General features: G+C 39.4%; 1 protein-coding gene across 8 annotated transcripts in view; it reads left to right on the top strand.

Moving 5' to 3' along the window:
- Positions 1–23,967, top strand: part of RASGEF1B (RasGEF domain family member 1B) — a 642,014-nt gene that overhangs the window by 588,293 nt on the left and 29,754 nt on the right. Inside the window, exons 1-2 of one of the 8 annotated variants that reach the window (XM_060654777.2) lie at positions 15,991–16,142; positions 16,721–16,838. The exons of 4 other annotated variants lie outside the window; for them this stretch is intronic. In XM_060654777.2, the coding sequence (XP_060510760.1) occupies positions 16,776–16,838 (63 nt within the window). In that variant the 5' untranslated portion in view covers positions 15,991–16,142; positions 16,721–16,775. 3 more of the 8 variants (XM_060654775.3, XM_060654778.2, XM_060654779.3) reach the window with 3 other exon arrangements.

The following is a 23,967-nucleotide window of genomic DNA, read 5'->3' as shown; positions in this document are numbered from 1 at the left end:
GAGATTTGATCTCAAAGATGTAGCCCCAGGTTTTTCACTGTCAAATGGAAAACACCCAACATGAGTCCATCTTGAGATTTTTACTTTAAAAAAAATTTTTTTTTTAACATTTAATTCATTTTTGAGAGAGAGACAGAGCACGAGTTGGGGGGTGGGTAGGCAGAGAGAGAGGGTGACACAGAATCCAAAGCAGGCTCCAGGCTCTGAACTGTCAGCACAGAGTCCGATGTGGGGCTTGAACTCATGAACTGAGAGATCATGACCTGAGCCGAAGTCAGACGCCCAACCCACTGACCCACCCAGGTGCCCCAATTACAAATATTTTTAAAAAAATATCTAAAACCTTCCATTGGGCCCACATGCTGCACAATCTTTATCTGTAGTGTGGAATGAGGCAGAGTGATCAGGGGCCTGACCCAGAGGCCCTCTGTCCCATATTTCATCACAGCCTGCCCCTTCTTGGCTGTCTGGTCTCTGGGAAGTCCTTAACTAGTTTTTGTCTTCTTTCCTCAACTAGAAGACAGAGATGACTTCAGATTGTTGCAATGGTTAGATGAGATAAAGTTCTAAAGAACCTGATAAGTCAGAAATGCTTAGTGAAAGTTGGTTTTCTGTTGCCTCCTGCCTTCTTATTTTCCTTTTTATAGCTACTCAACCAGAACTTAACCAATACTCTGCTGTCCTTTTGTGCCTCCTCTGATCATTTTTTTAGATGACCCTTCCTATGGCCAGGGTCATCAAGTGGCCCTTTCCACCTTCACATTTTCTAGGTCCTGCCCAGGCTCAAAGTGATAGAAGCAGAGTAGTAGAAGAGTGAGACATTCAATCAAAACACCTGAGTGGGAATTTGTCTCCAGTTCTGCTTCCGAGTGGCTACTTGATTTTGAGCAAGTTATTTAACCTTTCTCTGGGTTTCCTTTTGGGCATCTGTAAAAATGAGACTCATTCTCCACGATGTATATTTTGTAATCGTGCCTTCCTTCCTGTGTCCTATCTGTTCATATCTGTGTCATAATGGCATCCACAGTGGTACTGTTTTCAGTTTACCCTTTTCAAAGCCTTTCATATCTATTGTGTTATTTGGTAACCATATCAAAATTGTGAGGGATTCCAGTTGGGCTGTCACTCTGTTTCCAGATAAGGAAATTGAGTTAAGAAAAGGAGAGGATATATGACACGGCAACATCACAGAGAGCCTAGAATCCAGACATATTTTACTGTGGCCTGTCAGACTTTCCTGGGACGCATGTCATTGGGCAAAGTGCTGGCAATGCAGCAACAGTCACCTACAGTCACCTACACAGGCAAAGGTAACTGATAACTAAAGCAATAGATGCTAATGAGTAAACCGCAATTCCTTTTCATTTTATTGATTTGTCTGTGAAGAAAGAAACCCTTTTTCTTGGGTGGAATTCATTGTGTGAGGTCATCCCATCTCTTACGGATTCCATGAAGATCTTCATGAGAGAAAGAGATTAATTTTACTTTGACATCATTACTTCAATTTTATGTAAGCACTAGCCTTGGGATGGATGCCTTTCAACAAGGGTCTCTTTAGATTCTAAATTATTCATGTTTTCTGGTATTCTAAAATTTTGCAATTCTGTAGGACAACAAAAATCAAAGTTGGAAATTAGATTGCTAAGTTTCCTTCTGAATCCATGTTTTAGGTCTGGGGGTATGAGAAGTACACAGAGTTTCAGTTTCATTTTTAGTGAAATTGAGACATAACAGACTTTACTCCAAAGCTGTGCAACAAGAATAAGAGAATAAGAATGTCTGGGTTAGTTTGTATTTTTCAAAAAATCTACATTTTCCTAGGACTTTTACAAGGTCTTTAAGGAACATTCGCATTTTTAAACATGTGTATTCGCACAGTTTAAACATTGATAAAATGGGAAAAGGTGTCTGTCATGTGAGAAGTGTCCTTCCTGTCTGTCCCTCTTGCTGTATACTGCCTACCTACTTCCCATCTCCTCCCCAAATAGCTAACCACTTATCAGTTCCTTGTTTATCTGCTTAAAGATCTTTTTCACGTATGAAATAATACAGTACAAATATATGTGCCTTCTTGTTTTACCCTTTTATATACGTTATGGCATACACTGCATAATAACCTGTACCTTCTTCCACTAAGTCTATGAGCCGTGCATATCAGTACATCGTTTCCTTATTCTTTCCTATTATCCTTGCAAACTGTTTGATTCTGTGAATGTATCAGAACTTACTTATCCAGTTCTCTAGTGGTGGACAGTTAGTTACTTCTGATCTTTTCCTTGAGGAAATGAATAGCTTTGTTCATGCGTTACTTCACATAACGAAAGGAGCGTATCTTTAGGACAATTTTCCTTAGCTGCTATTGGTGGATCCAAAGGAATGTGCATTTGTAATCCTCCACAACAGTGGATTTTTGCTAATATGATGAGTCAAAGAAGAAGGTATTTTGCTATAGTTTTAATTTACATTTTTGTTAATATGAGTCAGATTGAGCATTTTTCCTTTGTGTAAAAGCCTTTGCAGATACAAACTCGCATGCTTGATCATTTGCTGATTTCCTGTTGGTTGTTGATGGTTTTCATCTAGTGCAAGTACAATAAATAAGCATATATTTACCATCTCTAAAGTTTGCTATGGGGTAGGCTTCTCTTTGAGGAGAAAGTGGCCATTCTTATCTCCCTTGTATTTAAAGCTACAGATGATTAGTTTTGACAAACCCTAACGAATCATGCATCTTTTTATCATTTTTAAGATTTGGCCAAAGTTGAATTGGAACAAATAGAAATATAACTATACCCAAAGTCCTTATCTTTCCCCTGCATCCCCCCATATGGTTGAACTTTTCTCATTATATTTCAAAGACACAATTACAACTGAGACAAACTCCTAGTCTTTCTTCCTTCGTGAGTAATTTCAGAATCATTTCACCAGTCCTTATGAGAAGAACTGGAAGAACTGATAATGTGAAAAGAAAAAAAAAAAAAAAAAAAGGAACAGAATCTGTCTGCAACAGAATCAATCTAACACTACAGCTAAATGATTGCTCTTTTTTTCCTCTCTTAGATATTTGAAAACAATTATTTTTCCATTAATATATTATTTTCAGAAATTTGAAAAATCGTGGCATGTTCTAAGTTTGCTGAACATGCTATAAAATTAGCCTATTGACTTCCCAAGACATTAATTAGAAGAAAAGGGAAAGCTAGAGTGTGAAAGGAGAATGAGACTGCCTATGCACTGAATATTAATGAATTGATTGATTCAGCGTGTATTATTGAGCTGCAGTTATGAGCCAGGCTTTCTACCGGCCCCTGAGGATGTGTATTCGTAAACAAGAAGGGCATGCCCTTCTCAGAGCTTGTGTTCTAAACCAGTCCCTCTGTATCCTGATTACAGTGAGATTCACTTGGGGAAGCTTCACAACAGTCCAGTGTCTGGGCCCATGACAAGAAACCTCAGGGGTGCAAGTTGGGAACAAATATTTTTCAAAACTCCCCAGATGACGCTAAGTGAAGCTGGAGTGGAAAATCACTGGTGAGCTATACCCCAGAGATGGCTGTGAAACCACAAAGTATTTTGAGGAGGAAGTGGTCATGGAAATTTTGATATGATGTAACGTGAGCTGCACAGCAGCGACTTTGAAGCGTTCTTGGTACAATGTTTAACTTATAAGCAATAAAGCCTTAAGACCGGCATTCTAACTTAGAGATAACTTGGAAGATAGAAGAACAGGTTAAATGACACCTCCAGGAAAAATATCAGACAAACCCAGATTGTGGTACTTTCTCCAAGACTAATGGCCTGGTTTCTTTTAAAAAAAGTCCATGTTGAGAAAAGCAGAGAGGTTTGGGAGTGAGATGGGGACTGATACAGATTAATAGAGAATAACGAAACAACCACCAAATGTAACACCTTGATTACATCCTCGTTCAAAAAATCTTTGGGAATAAGTTTTGAGGACAATTTAGGAAACTTAAGTATTTAAATATATACTAGAAAATAAATGATATTAGTTAATATTGTTGATTTTTCATAGGTGCTTAGCTATATTATCTACATACAAGAATGTCCTTATTTTCAGAAGATGTATGCTAAAGTATTTAAGCATTTAAATTTAAGGGTATCAGCAACTTTCATGTGGTTTTTCAACAACACATATAGATAAGCAAATATAGTCACATTTTTTTTTCCAAAAAATCTTTTTTATTTATTCATTTTGAGAGAGAGAGAAGGAGAGAGAGAGAATCCCAAGCAGGCTCCACGCTATCGGTGCAGAGCCTGATGCAGGGCTGGAGCCCATGTACTGTGAGATCATGACCTGAGCCAAAATCAAGAGACTCGGTCGTTCAACCTACAGAGCCACCCAGATGCCCATCGTCACACTTTTTTAAGGCGTTTGAAAGAAAGTGAGGTATTAAAGATGAGACAGGGTGCTGCATAGTGATGATAATTTAATTCACTACCATTGATTGTATGTGCCAGATATCATACTAATGACTTTATATGCATATTAATTCATTTTAAAACAGCCACTATTATTTTAATTTTACAAATGAGAAAGCTGAAGCTTGTAATAAGGAACCAACTTAAGTTCAACTGAGCCAGAATTTGAACCAAGTTCTTTCTGTTTCCATTGTGGGTGATCTTGATTATTAGGCAGCATTGCCCCACCTCCAAACTGTGCTGTAACCACTTACGTGGTAATGGAAAGCACACAAGCTTTGAACTTTCTTCAATTACAAGAGTTATTGCAATGCATATCCATCTAATGTTTATGTGTCTGCTCTATGGACTGGGTCCTCCTTAGTTAGACCATAGTTAGGCCCACCTGGGTCCAAATCTTGGATCTGTCATTTGTTAGATGTTTGTTCTTAGGCAGTTTTTAAAAACATCCCTTGGTTTTAGTTCCTCTTCTGTGAAGATGGAGATAATATTAAGCGCTTTGTAGGATTTTTATCCAGAATAAATATATACAGAAAGCACTTAGCACAATTGCTGACATACAGCCAATCCTTAATAAATGGTGGTCACCACCCATCCCTCTACCTTTTTAAAAATTTAGTTAGAATTAAATGACTCATGGTTATACAAAAAAACTCCTGATACTCAACGTGGTTGCCAGGGCTGGATCCTGCAATCATTAACTATCAATTTGGCATCAGGGACCATGGCTTTGAATCTCTAAAACCTGCAACAGGAGAATGCAACTCATATTCACAAATATGTGCTTATTAGTATTAAATCATCAGCATAATAGTCATTATGATTCATTTATTAAGGCCGTGAGTTTATCAGACCTCTGCCTTCTTTTAATTAGTAACACCACAACACTGATAGAAGCAGGTCATCATGAAGCTGAATACTTCAAAACGAGCTCTATCTGTCCTTGACTTAGGTAGCTGAGCATCTGACATCTTATGAGTCTAATACATGCGCACAGAGCAAAGGAAAGTCCTTCCAAAATCTCTCTTGGAGCCAGCGGGCACACACTGGCTCAGAATAGCCCTGGACTGTTCCATGTTCCACAAGATCTATAACTCCACCTACTTTATGGACAGGCTGGTTTGATAAAAGAGGAATATTTTAGGGAAAGTGGGTTTGGTGAACTACATAGTAGATCAAAAGGTAGCAATATTTTCACTTATTTATTTATTCAATAGATATCGAACACTCACTATATACCAACTATTGCTGTGGGCATTGGTATTATAGATAAGGTCTTTGATCACACGTACTTTTTAATCCTAATTATTCTAGTAAAATTTTTATTCCAAATTTAATTCTAATAGTAATTACATAAATGGATAAATAAGATAATGTTAGAGAGTGATAATATGATCCTAAGGTTTCTTTGAGGGGCCTCTTCATTGTTAGAAACGACCTAGAACTAACACCTATACTGGCAATATTCATGACTGACTCCTTGTCCTTCAGGTCTTACTTCAAGAGAAGCCATCCTTGACCCCCGCTCTGAGAAGGCCCCATAGCTGTTCTCCATCTTAGGAATGATCACTGTGATGATTGGTTATTTCCCTGTTTTAAGCGTGTCTTGCCCACCTGGAAGGAAGCGCCATGATAGAAGGAACCTTGTCTGTTTTGCTCTCGTTGGTTTCCAAATGCCTCTTACAGGATCTGGACTGTGGAAGTTTCTCAGTAAATATCTGTGAAATTAGGGCAACCAACCATTCCAATTTGCCTGCAACTGAAGATCTGCCCAAGACTTATGGTTTTCAGTGCTAAAACCAGCACAATCCCAAGAAAATGGGCATGGTTGGTCACCCTACAGGCAATGCGTATATGTTGGATAAGAAATTAGTCCCAGACCTTCCATTATTGAAGTTGAATGTCAGGTCTCATTAAACCAGACCCAGAGCAGAGGTGTCACTATGCTATGATGCGATTACTTGTAGCCACTGCCTCCAGTGTGGCCACGGCTTAGGGAAAAGTGAAAGAAGCTTCCCAGGAACTCTCAAATGTCATAATCACTATAATAATGTGCACATTGAACTCCAGGGAAAGGATATGCCCATAATCATAATGTTAGTGGGGTTGGGTCAAGTCTTTCACTCACTTCTGATCCTCTTCAAGCCTCTTGGCTAGCTGCTATCTAGATGGAACTAGTCTAAAAACTAATAATTAAAAACTTAATATGAAGGAGCATTTGACAGCTAGAAAACACCTCTGAAATCATCTCATCCAATTCCCTCATTTTACAGTTGAAGAAACTCTGAATCTGAGTGTTAAGTTCTTTAGCGGAGAGCCAGGCTTTATAGGATTCTTTTTCTTTGTTCCCATGCTAATGAGAGTCCTTTTGAAATATTGGTCACTGCTCTTGCTCTCTAGGTGAGAAAATGTGTCCCTTCCACTGTTTGCTTTCAACTAGCTGTCCTGTTTTGCATTTCTTTCCTCATTTTATGTGCTCTGGAACAGCTTTTGCTAGCCCTTTTGGCAAATGACTTTTTTCAATATACTGGTTGTTTCTCCTCAAAAGAATTCCTGTTTAACAGGTTCAAATATTCCCTCTTCCTTGAAGCATGGGTTGATTACTCTGAGATTTGGAGTGAAAATTTTTCAGCACTATGTGGTTTGAAGAAAGAAAGAAAAAGAAAGAAAGAAAGAAAGAAAGAAAGAAAGAAAGAAAGAAAGAAGAAAGAAAGAAAGGGAAGGAAGGAAGATGAGGAAAAGGAAGGAAAAAGGAAAATCTAAAAACTTCTGTAAAAATTTCTAGGGCCTAATAAACAACTTACTTGTCAGATGAGAATTTCCTGGAGCTTATGTCATTGAGATATACATTAAAGGATTGGCTTTGGCATTATATATGCGTTTTTCCTTACCAAGGGAAAGACATAGATCAAAATTCACATTCATTTTTATTTTGTTTTGTGTTGTGAATCAAAAAATGATAATATGTCTGCCATTAGCCTTAATGCAAGACCAGGGGCAGGACTAACCCAAATCGCATCTATTTAGAGATATTTTAAAAACATTCTGTCCTGGTTCAACTATTTTGGGAAAAGAATACAACTTAATGTTAGCATTTAAGAATTTTTTTTAATGTTTATTTATTTTTGAGAGAGAGAGAGAGAGAGAGTGCAAGCAGAGGAGGGGCAGAGAGAGAGGAAGACACAGAATCTGAAGTAGGCTCCAGGCTCTGAGCTGTCAGCACAGAGCCTGATGTGGGGCTCAAACCCACAAATCACAAGATCATCACCTGAGTCTAAGTCTGACACTTAACCAACTGAGTCACCCAGGCGCCCTAATGTTAGTATTTTGGAAGTTAGAAAGTTTGGATTCATGACTGCCTTTTGTAATAGCTGGTGTTTAACTTTTAACTTAGGAAGGAAGGACATTTCAAAAGGAGTTTATGAAATCTTTAAAAAATCACAACAAAACAAAATTTAAGACAAATGTTTTATTTATCTGGGGAAACTTTATCCAGACTGAGATATTTTATTTGACCCTCTGTTATATATTTCATGCTATGAGAGGTGTGAGGTTCATACCTCCATAGAGAAGGCCTTGTCTTCTCAGGCCTATTTCCTTACAAGCTTTTTCTTAGGAGATAATCCCTTTTAAATTGTTGAGCAATAGTCTGGACCAGAGAATTCCTCTTCTTTTCCAACTCTTCCCAAACTCCACATCTATAAGTAACAGCAGTGTCCTTCCACCCCATTGACTCGTCCAAACACATCTCCAAACACATACTTTGATTCTCTCAATAGACCTGAAGTAAATGGACCAATCCACGAATAGGGAGACCTGTCAATACATTCAACCTCCACTTTCCTTTATTTCTTGACCACTCTTCAGAGACAGCTAATTGGAGACAATTATGTGAATAATTGTAGATTCTAAAATTATCACTAGTTAATTCCAGACCCTGGAAACGTTAATCATATGCTAGTGGTGTTAGTCTGCAAGAGATTCGACTTTAAAGCAGGCTTCAGTCAAGAATCAAAGCTCTTTTGTGTGTTTACTCACAATATGCATCACCGTGTGAGGGGGGATACATGCAATTACATCAGAAAGCAATATCAACCGTGTGAGATGTATAACATTACTTACCAAATTTTTCACAACTTACACTTTTGTATAGTGAGACCAAAAGAAACTCTCTGGACTTTTGGTTGACAGTTACACTTTATAAATGTGATTAATCAGTGCACAAAACAAGGTAAAGCAATAACTTTACCATTATAGATTTCCTTAAAATGTAAGCTTTAAATATGGACGTTTAAGGTTATGCAGTATAGCTATATGAAAATATCCAGCTTTAATTACAAAAATTGGGGTTTTTTTGAAAAACTTAAAAAATAAAATAAAATTATAAAACTTGTGTACTCACCACCCACAAATGATAATAATGGACATTTTGTCATAGCTGCTTTATGTCTTTATGAAAGAAATCAAACACTATACAAAAAATTGAAGCCCTCTTTGCCTCCTATCCTAGTCCCCTCTCTACCCCTTTCCAGAGACAACTGTTCTAATTCACTAGTGAAACACACTTAAACTATATGATCTGCTCTCTTTGTTTTTGTGCAGAAAATCTATTTAGCATTATGTTTTCTATAACAATATCTAAACATATATATGGAAATGCTGGCTTTACTATGGAAATAATATTATTCAACTGTCAAAATAAATGTTTGGATACTTTACAAAATTAAACTTCACAAAATTATCTAGAAATCACAACTATGCTGTAAATATTTTTTAAAAAATGATATAGTCTTATGAAAATCAATCATTTTAGTAGATGAAAGAGAAAATACCTTAGGTGTATGGTTTCATAATGATGACAGTAACTGCTTATTAGAGAAGCTTTTTTGATCAACATAATTTCTTTTTTTTAAAATTTATTTTAAAGAGAGGTAGAAAGGGAGAATCTTAAGCAGTCTCCATGCTCAACACAGAGCCCGATGAAAGGCTTATTTTCATAACCCCGAGATCATGACTGAGCCAAAACCAAGTCAGATGGTCAACCAACTGGGCCACCCAGGCGTCCTGATCAACATAATTTCTCAAATATACTTTATGGAGTCTGATTGATACTTTACAACATGGTTACTTTAAAGATAAAGCAACTAAGAGTTTACTATTTTATTATCTTGAATATTAAATAAGACAAATGGTAATGGCAATATTTAGAGAATTCTAATGAAAAATATGGGCAATTTCTAGAGAATTCTCCTTTATCATTTCCTCAAGGAGAATTTAACAGAGAAAGTTTGTCATCAATATTTGAAAACAAATTGTACTTCTACAATGTCAAAGTAGCTCCATAGATTTCACCCTTGCAGAAATAATTAGGAAGTAAAATCGTGTAGTTTTTGAAGTTTTGGGCTTATCATCCAGGCTCTTTGACTTGCATAACTTTGTTATTATCTTGTTGGATGGTCTTGGAGAGATCATTTAATCTCTCCAGAATTCAATTTCCTTTCATAAATGCCTTGGTTGGTGGCATTGGGGTGGGGAAAGATTAAAAGAGATGGTCATTAATATTTCTACCAGTTCTAAAATTTTATTATTCTATTATTAATTTTCTCCCTTCTCCTTTCCCATTCAATGTTCTAGGACATAGATTGGTAATTAGTCAAAACTGAGGGGATCTTCTAGCAAAATAATCAGGCTTAACTTTAAAGGGTAGAAGAATTTGAAACAGAAAACCTTTTCTTAATTCTTCATAAGATCAACTTATTCACAAGAAAGCAGACAAAAACCACTAGAAAGAGAAAATAGAAATACATTTATATTTACTACTCACTATACAGATTTTATAAGATTAATACTTATCTAAATAAATTCATGTTAAACAAAGTTGAATTTATACTCAAAACAGCATTATATCTTGTCAAAATGATGCACGTTGCAGGTTATGAAATATTTGTGCAGAAAATAATAAGTCACTATATATTATATAACCGATGGAGATGATGAGATTGTCTCATAACCTTATGATCAGGCCAAGGTATATTATTTCTCAATGCCAATATCCCTCCTGAGGATATTAGAAATAATTACTTCGTATGAGTAAATGAGAACTGGCAAATGAGTGAAACAGTAATGCTGATAAAGGAAAAATAATAAGTTTGCCTTTCAACAGTTCTTATCTAGTATAAAGGAAGATACTGTAATTTTTTACACCTCCCTAGGGGATTTTGAAAACCTACTACATTTCCCATGTGGTCGTTACATTCTTTTGTACAACCTTAAGTAAGTTCTGGGAGATAAAAAGTCATGGCGATACAGGATCACATGGATCTGTGGAAGAGAGTTCCCTGGAGTTATCTTTTCTAGTCAATTCCTTTGTCCTTTGGAGTATCTTCTCAGCAGAGTCGAATGAATGACTATAGTTAGTATTTTTAGTGATCCCAGGAAAGGAAAATATATGCCTCTGCAATGACAACTGTCAGAAATGAATGACCCTCACAGACCCAACGTTCTCCCTAAATGAGATAATGGATATGAAAGAACATTGTCAACTATAATAAATGCTGGGAATTACTATTGAGATGACCATTCCAAGACTGACCCAAACATGTGTTTCATCACAAAAATCCCTTCTAAATGGCAGGGGGTGAAGGTGTTGACGGAGGGGGGAACGGAGGGACTCGGAATCTTGAATATCTACATCTTTGTGTCTTGCCTTCATCATCCTTTTCCCAGGTTCCAGGGAAATGCATGTACACAGGTCAATGCCAAACACATACACACTTTGCATTACTATGAAATTCCAGTGTGGTCCCCAAGTGAGCTAGGTTGGCCCACAGACAGAATTCCTTTTTCTCAGGGTAGAAGTAGGAAGAAGGTATGGCACCAAACTTGCCAAGCAGCCTCCTTCACCCTTTCACTCTCAGCAATCCGATGATGAGGAAAGGGAAGTCCAGGAAAATCACACTGAAAAGGAAGGGGAAAATAAGGGGTTTTCTCTAAGGTCTGGGGCGAGGCTGATCCAATTTGTCTGCCCAACACCTTGCACAGTAACTTATCCTACCATTGCAGCCACGTGGAAGAGAGAGTCCAAAGACAGGGGATCCCCAAAAATGAGTCCTATGCCTCCAAAATATTTTTGTCTTGACTTAGCCATACCACTATAGTATTTCATCATCCTGTGTAAAAGGGGTGGGGATGGGGGTGGGATAGTTATATGTTGTATTAACAGATCTTGCTTAGGTCATATTAACATACCTTGCTTAGGAACTGTTAAGTGATGGTTTCCAAATTGCATTTGATCATTCTTCATGTTTTGCTTTATAAAATTCTTATAAATCTTTTGGTAAAATGCAAGATAGACAATGTACATCATACTTAGTGGGTTTGTCTTCCTTGGTTTTGAAAGTGAGAAGGCCATGGTTGTGGTCTAGATTGACTATTGATAAGTAGGGTGATCAGTGCCTTCATTTTCTTACATGTATAAGCGAGGGCTAAAAGTCCTTATCCTTAAACTGTTCATCTCCATATTCCAGATGACATTGAGAAAGTGAAACGGGAGAAAATGTCAAAGTGTTTTGGAGAGTTACTCGGCCATTTCACAAGGCCTTTTAAGATCCAGAAAGAGGGGTTCAATGCAGAAAAAGGCTGCTTTTCTACCTCAGACATCTTTAATATTTTTCTTACACTGAAGCTGTGATCTGTTCCTTTATTCTTTTCTCTCTTTAGTCTTATTTTGTGTTATGGAGCCTCATTTTTCTTTCATATGGCAAATTTTACATATTTGAAGGCAGTTCACTTTGTGAGATTTTCATTTAAAGTTCAGGTGTTGGGGTGCCTGGGTGGCTCAGCTGCTTGAGCGTCCCACTCTTGATTTCGGCTCAGGTCATAATCCCAGGGTCACGGGATTGAGCCCTGTATCAGGCTCCGCACTGAACATGGAGCCTGCTTAAGATTCTCTCTCTCTCCCTCTCTCTCTCTCTGCCTCCATTCTGTCCTCCTCTCTCTAAAATAAAAATAATAAATAAAAAAAACAAAGTTCAAGTGTTTTAAGAAAATATTAAACCACAAATAATATTAAACTTGTGTCTCAAATAATAAACATTGCTTTCCAATGAAAACACTTGGCCTCTAGCTTAAATACATATATCTACTAGTTTTAACAGCAATATCTTAGACATGTAAAATGGGTCAAATTAATGGTATATTTTTTTAGACAGGATTTCATAAATCTTATAGTAAGTAATTAAATCCATTTTATTTTATTTTTAAAATTTTTTAATGTTTCTTTTTTAAGAGAGAGAGAGAGAGAGTAGGGGAGGAGCAGAGAGAGAGAGGGAGACACAGAATCTGAAGCAGACTCCAGGCTCTGAGCTGTTAGCCCAGAGCCTGACGCAGGGCTCAAACCCATGGACCTCAAGATCATGACCTGAGCCAAAGTCGGACTTAACCGACTGAGCCACCCAGGTGCCCCAGTAATTAGATTCATTTTAAAGGGTAGGAAGATGGGAGCACTGGAATCAGAGAGATATAGGTATAATTTATGGCTTCTTCAGCTGTACGGCTATGGTAAGTTATTTACCTTCCTCAGTATCATTCCTTCCTCTCAGAAATGGAGAAAATAGTACCTACCTCTCAGAGTTTGGGCAAGGATAAAAGATAATGTAAGTAAAAAAAAAATGTAACACAAATACGGTGAAATACTCAACACAACGTAAAAGGAGTGAAAAATATCAACATGTATCAACATGAATAGATGAGCAAAGTCAAATGTTGGAGGGACAACATTGAGAAACATAAATAAAGGTAAGAGTATATTTAGGTAAATACACTCACATGGTACTCACATAAAATAATACCATCATTGTTCATGCAAGGTGGATTGAAAAACACATACTAAATACAGTGTGAAAGAGTCAGTGCCTTTGGGATGGTGAAATAGGATTTTAGATGGGAAATAAAGGAGACTAATGATATAAAATAAATACATTAAATATAATAAAATTTTAAAAAGAGTATTGGACATGAATTAGTCATGATGATTGCTCTAATTTTGTGCACTTGAGATCCAAGAGGAAGGGAAGAGAAAAAAAATGTTTAGCACAGGGCCTGCCATATAGTCAAAGCTTAATATAAGTGGCTACTTTTATCATTTGAGTATCCTACTCAGCAGGGCTTTATTTGCATCAATTTGACTGGTATTATTGAGCTTACCAACATTTACAGGGATAAGAATTGAGCCAGTGGAGTCAAAAGACCAAGAAAGAAACTATGGGAAGTAGAAAATGGAAAAAAAAAACTTTTCATGATAGAGAATAATTGATACAAAATCATAACAGCGATTATTTATTGAATACTTACCATGTACTGGGCATTCATTAAGTCAACCAACACATATTTATGAGTGCTTATTGTGTTAGACATTATTCTAGACATTGGAAATACAGCAGGAAAACAACTACAATGACAACAACAAACCATGCTGTTATGGGGCTTATATTCTAGCAAGGGGAGAGAGGCAATAATAAGTAAAATATACAATATGTTAAATAATAGTAAATTCTATAGAGGAAACAACAACGAAAGATATGGAGTGAGGGTTAGGGAAGGCTTTTCTAAGGGACATTCCTCCAAACCCATTTCACATATTATCTCTTTTAATTAATCTCACACACTGTGAAGAAGTTACTTTTATAAACTATGCTTGCTACCTTCATATGAGTAAGTTGGGGCCCAGAGTCCTTCAGAATCTCTTGTAAGGTTTGATAACTGGCTAAATGATAGGACAGGATCAGAGTTTGGGCCACATAGCTCTGGAGCTGTCCCTTCATGTATTACTTCTCATATGGGGAGCTAGAAGGGACTCTGGGAGATCCACCAGTATGGAGAGCAGGAATGGTTTGGTAAAACATTAAATCAATATTACTGTAGTGTCCCTTTTAGAGTTTGAGGATCTAAAGTAAACATTTTTTGTTTTGGTGGAAAAAAAAAACTTAAGAAAGAAAAACTGGGCAAACTCTTCCAGGGTGGGGGGTGTATCGAGAGGTTATTAAGGCTATGTCAAATATTTCCACTAAGAAATCCTGATTTAGTCCAACCCTTTTAATTAATTGCTACAGGCCAGGGAACCTCAATATTGTACATAACTTGCACAACCGCAAATGGCTTGTTTGTTACAGAACCAGGATGGGAAAACTGATCTTGAAAGCCAAAACAACAGCACAACCACAATAGTTAGGCTGGGCAGCCAAGAGCCTCTGTGGCTCTCTGCATGACCGCCTCCTACTGAGCTCTTTTGGCTGAATGGCTTCTCCTTTAAACTTCCGAGAGGCTTAAAGTGAATTACTGAGTTGGGGAGACCCATTTGCAGAAGAAAAGGAGAACGTATAATTAGAGGAAGAGAAGTGAGAGGAGGCACAGATGAAGCTAAGAATAGGCAAGGTGAACTTCAAGATGACTGTTTCCACACTAGGAAGGAGGGGGAGACAAGGAGAATGGGGCAGGGACACACAGGGTTCCTCTAGCTCAGTAATCCTAATTATAGTCCTATAAGACAGGTATGAATAGTGTTGTTTTTTACATATAGGAAAACTGAAGCTCAGGAAAGATACTTTACTTACTCAAGGTCATGTAGCTAGCAAGAGTCTCCTAATGTTTCAAATTTTTTCTTTCCTTGAGTCTCTTTCTCCCCTTATTTGTTTCCATCGTTTCTTCCCTTCAGTCTCTTTTATTTGTACAAGGTGAAGCATTGAGGTTTTTACCCTTTTTCTAAAATAGTTATCAAGTATCCAATGATAGAGTATGTGGTTACCATGACAACACAGCCTTCACTGAGGACTGGCCTCCCCTTTGCCTCCAGAATCATATTTCATGGCACAGATTCCCTTCCTTTGTGGAACTTATAACAGCCTCAATTTTGTATTTTGTTTGGGTGACCATTTGCTTAACGTTTGTCCTCCTCTAGACCGGCTGGAAGCTTCCCAATGGCAGGGGCCAGCCTACTTTTGCCTGGAGCCTGCCCCCAGCGTTTTGCACAATGCCTAGCATTCGGGCTCTGCGTAAATATTTGCTAAGCAAATGTTCTTGTGGTTTCTCTCAAGCTCTCTTCTGAAAGTATATGTACAGTAACCTTTAGCTCATGATTATGCTAATAGATACTGTATAACGAGTCGGGCCGGTATTTACAGGTAGTACACAGGTAAATGAACACACACACACACACACACACACACACACACACACACACACACACGCACGACTTCACAAACAGCCCCGGGCAGGCGGACTCAGGAGGAAACGCACTTCATTCTGAGCGGGCCGAACCGACGCCGGTAAACAGCACTGAGCCCGGCTGCACGGGCCTCCGCATTGTAGGAGGGCACCCGGGCGACCGCGCCGCGGGAGTCCCCAGCGCCCTGCGCCGCGTGGGCCGGTCCCGGGCGCTGGAGGCGGTGGCGGCGTGGGCGGTGAGCTGCGCCGTGATTGGTCCGCCCCTACCGGGGCGGGGCGGGGCTGGCGGCGGGAGGCGGGCTCGGAGGGAAGGGGGTGTGCGCCGCGGCTGAGGCCGTAGTTTCAGTATAAACAAGGCACCCGACTGGTCGGGCGGAATTTCTTTTCCTTCTTCGCGCGCGCTTTAGCTCTCTTTTCTTTGGCCGCGATTGTGGGCGCGCGGCAAACAGCCGGGAAACCGAGGACCCGAGGTACATCTGCAGGTGGGTTGTTCCCTGGCCAGCCAGTTCTCCCGGAGGGGCCTGAGCCTGGCAGCGGGAACGCGCGGCGGTGCTGTCCTCTGCGCTGTCCCAGACGGCCCCGGAGCTGCGCTCGTAGCGAGCCCGGCTCTCAGGCGCCCCGGCTGCCGGGTGCGCCTCGAAGAGGCGGGAGAATCGGGGCGACCAAACGCTCTCTGGCACAAAGCGCCTGGCAAAAGCTAGAAACCGAGGGAGTCGCCTGCCTGGCCGCCGAGGTCGCCTGGGCTGCCCCGGGAGCGGACCGGGTGCCAACAGGTGCGGGGCCGAGCCGCTGGGGCGCGGGCAGGGGCAGACTTGGGTTTTGCTTTGCGTCTCTCGCCCGGATCCCGAAGCTAGGCCTTTTCTTTGACATGTTGGTAGTTTTTGAGGGTTTGTCTGAGTTCTAGTCGCGTTCATCCTTTCTTCATTCTCTCCTCCTTTCCTGTGCACTGCTAGGTTGTTTCCTTCTACTTCTTGGCTAGTTTTCGTGCGTGTTGGCGGTGGGGTGGGGAGATTGTTTATTTTTGGTGTCGGTGCCCTATAATCTAAGGTCTGATTCTTAGGAAGGGACAGGGAGCAGAAGTCATGTGCTCGCCACTGACGAGGTGATATTTGTTCATGCCTCCGTTCACCTGGCGAATTTGGGACACACCGAGTCTCCCGGCACTTGCCCGAGCTCAGGTGAGTCGCCTCGAGACACCTGGCTAGGTTGTAATAACGTGAGCCAAAAGTACCTAGGAGCCTTGTGGCAGCTGGCATAAAAGAGGCTCCACTTTCTAGGGGAATCGTGGGGACAGCTTCAGCGCTGTACAAGGGAAAAGGGGGGAAAGGGGCTGGTAGGTGCACACCTGTGTATGTGTATCTGTCTGCGTACCACTTGAGTATTGCTTCACACCTTACCCCAAGCAAATTGACGCAGTTCAGGCGAAAGCGAGGTATCCAAGTCCACTCACAGTGTCGAGGGTGGCACAAGTGAGGTAAATAGCAGGAGGAGATCCCTGGGCAGCGACTTTCTCTTCTGAGTGTGGATGTGCCCATCTTCGCCAATGAATTCGGTGGGCACAGTGTGTGTAGATGAATATGCACACAAATTTGTGTGTATGTGTTTGGGCCGAATACGTCTCCAAGGAGTCCTTCGTCAGCAGCACCATGTGACCGCGGTCAGGAACTGCTGGTGTGCGTAGATCTATATTTAGCCCTGGATGATCTCCAACGGCGGAGGGAGGGTCTCTGAACTGGGTGCATAAAGGGGAAGAGTCTAGGGCTCAGGGTGTTGCACTCTTGAATAATGTCTGGTACAGTCAGACTCAGATGGGGTGAATAATTATTCTTTCCTCCTGAAAACAGTAGCCAGAGCTTGGCATGTGATAGCTATGTCTCAATTTAAAACGTAGTTGGACCACTGTGATAAAACCTATGCTAAGAAACAAGGAGGTTACAATTAACCAGATTGTAGGCGTGATTGGACATTTGAGAGGAATGCCACTGGTCAGATGAGGTTTGAAGCAAATGTAGAATTGATTTTCAAAAAGAAATAAAAGTAAAAAATTTTGGCTGTTGAGATTTTTATGACAGAATAAAAGAATGACAGCTTGTTAGGTCCTGTCATTAATGGTTACTTTATATGGGGTGGGGAGGTGGGACAATGGTTGGGGCAGTGAGGACTCTGGGGTGCTTTTGACAGAGATCAGGGCTCACAAGCATTGCTGTATTATCCCTTTCAAGCAGATTTTTTTTCTGGCAAAGATGAGAAGATCAGTCAATGATTAGTAAGTTTCTTGTTGGCATTATTCCACTACATGTAGGTCAATCCTTTGTTTTCCTGGAGGTGGCAACATTTCTGGCTACTAAGCATACTGGCCTCCTACTTTCCAGTTCTCTAATGAAGTGTTAAATTCTTAGAATTTATTTCTCCCATGGTTCATTTTCAGTCTTGCTCCGTTTTATATACTCCCCAAGACATTTTCTCCAATACTACCACACCTAATACCTGGGATAACAGTGTCTTTTGGAATAGAAAATCACTGGAAAGCGTTTACATTTATTGTCTTTTTCCCCCAGCTTAGCATCTAATCTAATGTATTCTTAGGTATATATTACTTACTGTTTCTAAATATGTATTATTTCTTACAATACATATTTCTTATATTATTGGTAGCATTACGTTCTTACAATCTAAAATTAACCACTGGGTGAGTTTCTGTGCTAAGTAAGGTACGTAATTATGGCACATTAAATGATAGAATCAACATTATCAATCTCCAAAGGCTACCTGGAAGAAGTGGACTTTGGAGAAGCAATTTGGATGGCTCTGGAGAGTCTTCCCTGAGACAGGAGATGGGGAAAAGAGGGCATTTCTCCCTTACTTGGGAGAAGAATTTGAAATCCCTGAAGCAGGGATTGAGAATCTGGCATCTTGATTCTGATGCCACAAATAATAAATGGTAAAGACATTATAATGTATTGTGAAGTCTTACAGAGAGAGACAAATGGTGCTATTGAATATACCGCTTTAGATTTATGGCATTTTTGTGGTTAGTGGTCGTATTCAGGTATTATCTCCCTACTCCCTTCACTTTTCTAGAAATACAGTTGTTCTGTTTTGGTTCTCCAGTTAAACCTACGAAAAAAAAAAAAAGATGTATACAACCCTTGATTATCTTTAAATAACAGATATTGTAGCCCAGTGCTGTGGGCAGATATCTACTCTGGGAATAGGGAGGTGCGTCCTGTCTGATCTGGAGCCCTAACAAGTCATTTGTTGTCTCCTTCTACCTGCAATATCTGTAAAGTTGATGGGGTATTGAGCTAGATGATTTATAAGTTGCTTTTAGTTCTTTGACCGTGGATTTATTCTGCTGTACTATCACTTCGTGCATTTGCATCCTAAATGGGGTGGAAGATTGGGGATGTAATGTCTGCAGTTAGATGTTCAGCTACTTTCTGGGTATATGAAAATGAAGCAAAGAGAGTGAAGTTTCTTTCTATTGATAAGCACTATGTAGAGATTTAATATTTTCTTGACCTGCTTTCTTTCCCCATAAGTGTATTAGAAAATACTAATTATCAAAAAAGTTGAGTTCGAATTTTTTTTTTTTTTTTACTTATTAAGTCAGTGTTAACATTTATGCAATTTCTAACCAGTCTTTGACCAATAATTTTTTTCCTTAGGTTAATATATTTATTATTCCATTTCAAGGTATGTCTGTATCTAGAAGTCATTCTTTTGATTCAAATTTTATTAGGAAGCCCTGGTATGAAAGCCAGTTTTACACAGCGAGAGTACAAATTAACCTTGTAAGGGAGGAAAACACTTTACAGACTGCCTGTATCTCTCTATTTATCAAAAAGAGAAGGGACAAACATAGTTTTTCAAGAACTTGGAGCTGAAAAATAAAATTATTCCAGGAATCATGTTCCATAATAAAATGTAAATGGAAGATTCTGCTTGTTTACTAAGTGTCCTCACTAAGTATCAGGTCATTTTCCTGCTGAAATGAATTGGGTTTAGAAGAATAAACCCTTTCAGTAAAGGATGCTCTCTGTATGATACTCTGTAATTTGTCTTGAGAGCTTATGCTATAAATTTTGTTTAATGTTTATTTATTTTTGAGAGAGAGACAAAATGTGAGCAGGAGAGGGGCAGAGAGAGAGAGAGAGAGAGAGAGAGAGGGAGGGAGGGAGGCAGAATCTGAAGCAGGTTCCAGGCTCTGAGCTATCAGCACTGGGACTGATGTGGGGCTCAAACTCGCCAACAGCGAGATCATGACTTGAGCCGAAGTCAGACACTCAACTGACTGAACCACCCAGGCGCCCCCGAGAGCTTACGCTATAAATGATGACTCAACAACTTTATCTGTGCCATCCAGTATGATAGCCAATAGCCCCATGGAGATATTTAAACTTCAGTTTAGTTAAATTAAACAGAATTCAAAATTTAGTTTCTTAGTTATGCTAGGCACATTTTACATGCTTAGTAGCTAACTTGTGGCTAATGGCTGCTATGTTGGATAGTGTAGAAGAGGAAAATTTCCAATATCCAGGAAGGTTCTTTTTGACAGCATGTAATTAGATAATGATGATTTTGATTATCCAGAAGATCACTTTTACCCCTCTGGGAAAATGAAATAATTAATTCTCATCATAGATAGGCACTTAATACCTAGGAAATAAGACCAACTGACTTTTTCAGCCAGTATTTTCAACTGTACAACATGAACAATGCCACTTTCCTAAATTCAATCATATGACAAGATGACAAACACCAATTTCTTAGTTTTTATTTCACCCAGAACTCGAATTGTCCTTTTACTTTTCTAAACCAGCACTCACCCTTACCACTGGAAAGCACCAATTTTTACAAAGACCAGGAACGTGGAGTCATCTACTGGTAAGATAAGGAACTACATGGAAGTTGTAGATGATTCAAAACAATGCACAGAGAATATCAACCTGTTTGTTCTGTGATCTGTGCCCACACAGTGAAGATTTATCTTGTAGAAAAGTTTTATATGACCCTCCAGGCCCATTTAGAGTTGTCATGTAGTGAAATATCATTTTGTGCTTTAATAAACTGTTACCAAGATATCTCCAAGACAAGAGACAACAAATTTTTGCTTTGATCTCCTTCCAAGGAAACCAAAGGTAGTCAGTATTTGAGTTACAACCCTCTTCCTCCATCAATTAGGAATTAGTTAAGATTTCTAAAGTAGCATCCAGAATAAATCAAGCAAAATGAAATAACACCTTCTTTAATAAAAAAAAATACCAACTTCCTGCTCCCACCCTGGTTATAAAATTTACTAAGCCTTTGGGGCTCAGTTTCAAAGAATGTACCCGTCTGGGAGCAAGTTACTTTTTAATCACATGCCAGAGAAGTGAGTTGATTCTGAGTTGTCTACTCTGCATTGTTTGCTCTCTCAGCGACCATACCTCTTTTCTCAAGGAGGTCAGAAGAGCATTTCTACAGTTTCCAGAGATGTTGCTAGAAATCTCTGCCTTTAGGACTGCCACTGGCTCAGGAACGATGTGAGAGGATAATCTAGACGTTTTCAAGCTCAAAATAAGCCACATTTTAGATAGTGTCAGAAACGTGACTTTTACTTTCACCCTGACTCAAAAGCCCATGCAGCTACACTGTATGAGCATGAGGTCAGTCCTTGTATTCTGAGATCCAGAAGTGCCAAAAGGAGGCTAGAAGCACTGGAGGAAACCAGCTGCAGTAAAGCTGAAATATGTGAATGTGTTCTCCTGCAGCTTGCTGGATCCTCAAATGAAAAAAGGAAGAAGGTGCATCTCACCGAAGTGCAAAGTTCCTTTGGAATCTAGATGGGAACTGGGAAACCGGTAATTCCAGGATATTAAATTAAGCCTCTCGTCACTAAACAAATACACTTTCAAAGTTCAGCTGTGATAGGGAGGCCTTCCTCTACTTCAGTGGGTTGGTTTGTTTTCTTTTTAATTGGGACACATGCCTAGCATTTAAACAGAAACTAAAAGATAAGCGATCAGTATAAACGCATTGGATTTGTTCAATATTTCACCAAAGTACTCTCTGATGAAATATGGATTCAAAGCCCCTTATACCTTTTTTTTTTTTTTTTTTTTTTTTGAGTCCTACCTTTTCTAGCTCATTCTCTTAAGTGTACAGGAAATGCTGATTTGACATTCTGGTAGAGATTTACCCAGCACCTACAGCAGATGATGAAGGATGGCTTTTGATTTAGTTCCCACACCCATCTTTACCTCAACCTCTTTTCCAATTTGAATTGTCACCTGAAACCACCTTATCCCGGTGCACCTGCCTCATCATAAATAACATTGTGCAAAAGCAGCCGCTAATTCAAACACAGTCTGCTGTTTAGAAAAAAGCAGCTTTTCATCTGGTGCTTTCCTTGGTTTGAAACCATTAGGCATGCCTTTCAAATCCATTCATCCCTTAAATCACCCAGAGCTTGCCTCCTTGCTTCTGGATCAATGTCAGGCTGAACTTTTTCAGAGTCCTTGGAAGAACATGATCTATCTTCGTGACTGAATTAGCTTCCCCTGTAACATATCTTGCCTGTCAACCAACTTTTCAGCTTACCAAGTTAATTTTAAGAAAGAACATTCATCTTGTATACCTGAGTTGGATACATCCTATACTTCCCTTTGGGAAGTTTTCCAACAGAACTTGTAATCTGTATGCTAATTTTCATGGCTCTGAGCTTTCTTTTAGCCTGGTTCATTGTTTTAAAAACCAAAATCTGTTTCCCGTTGTCTCATGACATCTTTCCCCATCCCAAGGTACCGTCACAATTTAAGGGAAAGAAAATACCTGTTTAAATATCTGGACCCAAATCAGAAGTATCATTTAAAAATTTTCTTTAACTTCATTTGATCGGTACTAACTCCAAATACAAGTATTCCTTGATATCTAAGGAGCCAGGCTCGAACGTGTTAGACCAAGTTAGACGAGTAGATAAGTTGTATCTAGGCTCTGTGCAGGCCTGCACATGTGCTTCCTAACCTGGGGTCTGCACTCCCTCAAAGTATATGCAAACTTGTAGGTATATTTCTCTGAGGGCAGTGTGGGGAGAGAGTTGTCATCTCCCTAGAAAGTTAAGAGCCACTGGCCACATAGAGTGTATTCTGAGTTTCCAGGAAAGGATTTACAAATGAAACTTTGGGAGAATTGCTTAGGAGATTACCCCGTCCTCTGCCTTATCTTTCTGCTAGTGATATGAATAAAGTCAGCAGTTTTTCCAAGTATTTCATATAAATCTCTTTTTCTTCCCAAAGGAATTAACTATTTTGAAGTTTGACGGAATAGTAAAGTAATGCCAGTATTTTACCTTAATGCTGTCACACATTCTAACTTGGGGCAAGTCAGTTTTTCCTAAACAAGATTTGTGGTTAACAGGTCCCCACAGTTAGGTGTATTGGACAGGGTGAAATTTGTGCTAAGGAAGGGAGGTAGGCAGTGGAGATGTTGGTTTTGAGATTATGTTGCGAAGGGTCAAGGGAAGTAAATTGAGAGTTTAAAGGACACCAGGGACAGAAAATATTAATTCTGAGAGCTGTAAAGGGAAGGTTTGCTGCAGATAAGAAATCAGAACTACACTGAGATGAAATAAATAAGTAAATGGAATCTCTGGGATGAGAGCAGCCTCACCCTTTGCCCTTCTCCCACTACAGAAACCATCAGCACATGATTCCTAGAGTTCGTAGTGCCTGGGGACAAATGCTTTTCTGGATTCTCATGTCCAGGTCTCGGATGTTTTCTTTGTTTTCTAAAACAAAAACCAAGCTAACATTTAATCTTCTGAGCCTCATTTTTCAATTCCAGAACTGAAGCAGGTAAAATTCAAGTCTTGGATTACAAATCTGAGTAATACTGAACAAACAGTAGCTCTTTTTTTCTTTGTTTTAAGTTTGTTTGTTTGCTTATTTATTTTCAGAGAGACAGAGAGAGACAGAGAGAGAGCATAAGCAGGGGTAGAGCAGAGACAGAGGGAGAGAGAGAATCCCAAGCAGGCCCCACTCTGTCAGCCCAGAGCCAGATGTGGGGCTTAAACTCATGAACTGTGAGACCCTGACCTGAGCCGAAATCGAGTCAGTTACTTAACCACCTGAGCCACCCAGGTGCCCCTGAGCAAACAGTGGGTCTCGATGTGGGTAATAACAGGGAAGAAAGATATTTGAAAGAAAACCTGCTGTGTTTATTCTTAGGTATTTAAGGTGCGCTTCCCAAAGAGTACTTTCTGTACCATTCTCCTGACCTCCCCTTGTTTGCCAAATGCATCTGTTACACAAGGCAGTTGTTCTTTCT

Source organism: Panthera onca, chromosome B1, assembly GCF_046562875.1.
Source record: "Panthera onca isolate mPanOnc1 chromosome B1, mPanOnc1 haplotype 2, whole genome shotgun sequence".
Classification (NCBI taxonomy): Eukaryota; Metazoa; Chordata; class Mammalia; order Carnivora; family Felidae; genus Panthera; species Panthera onca.
Note: the sequence above shows the minus strand (reverse complement) of the source record. Positions and strands in the feature narration are given on the sequence as shown.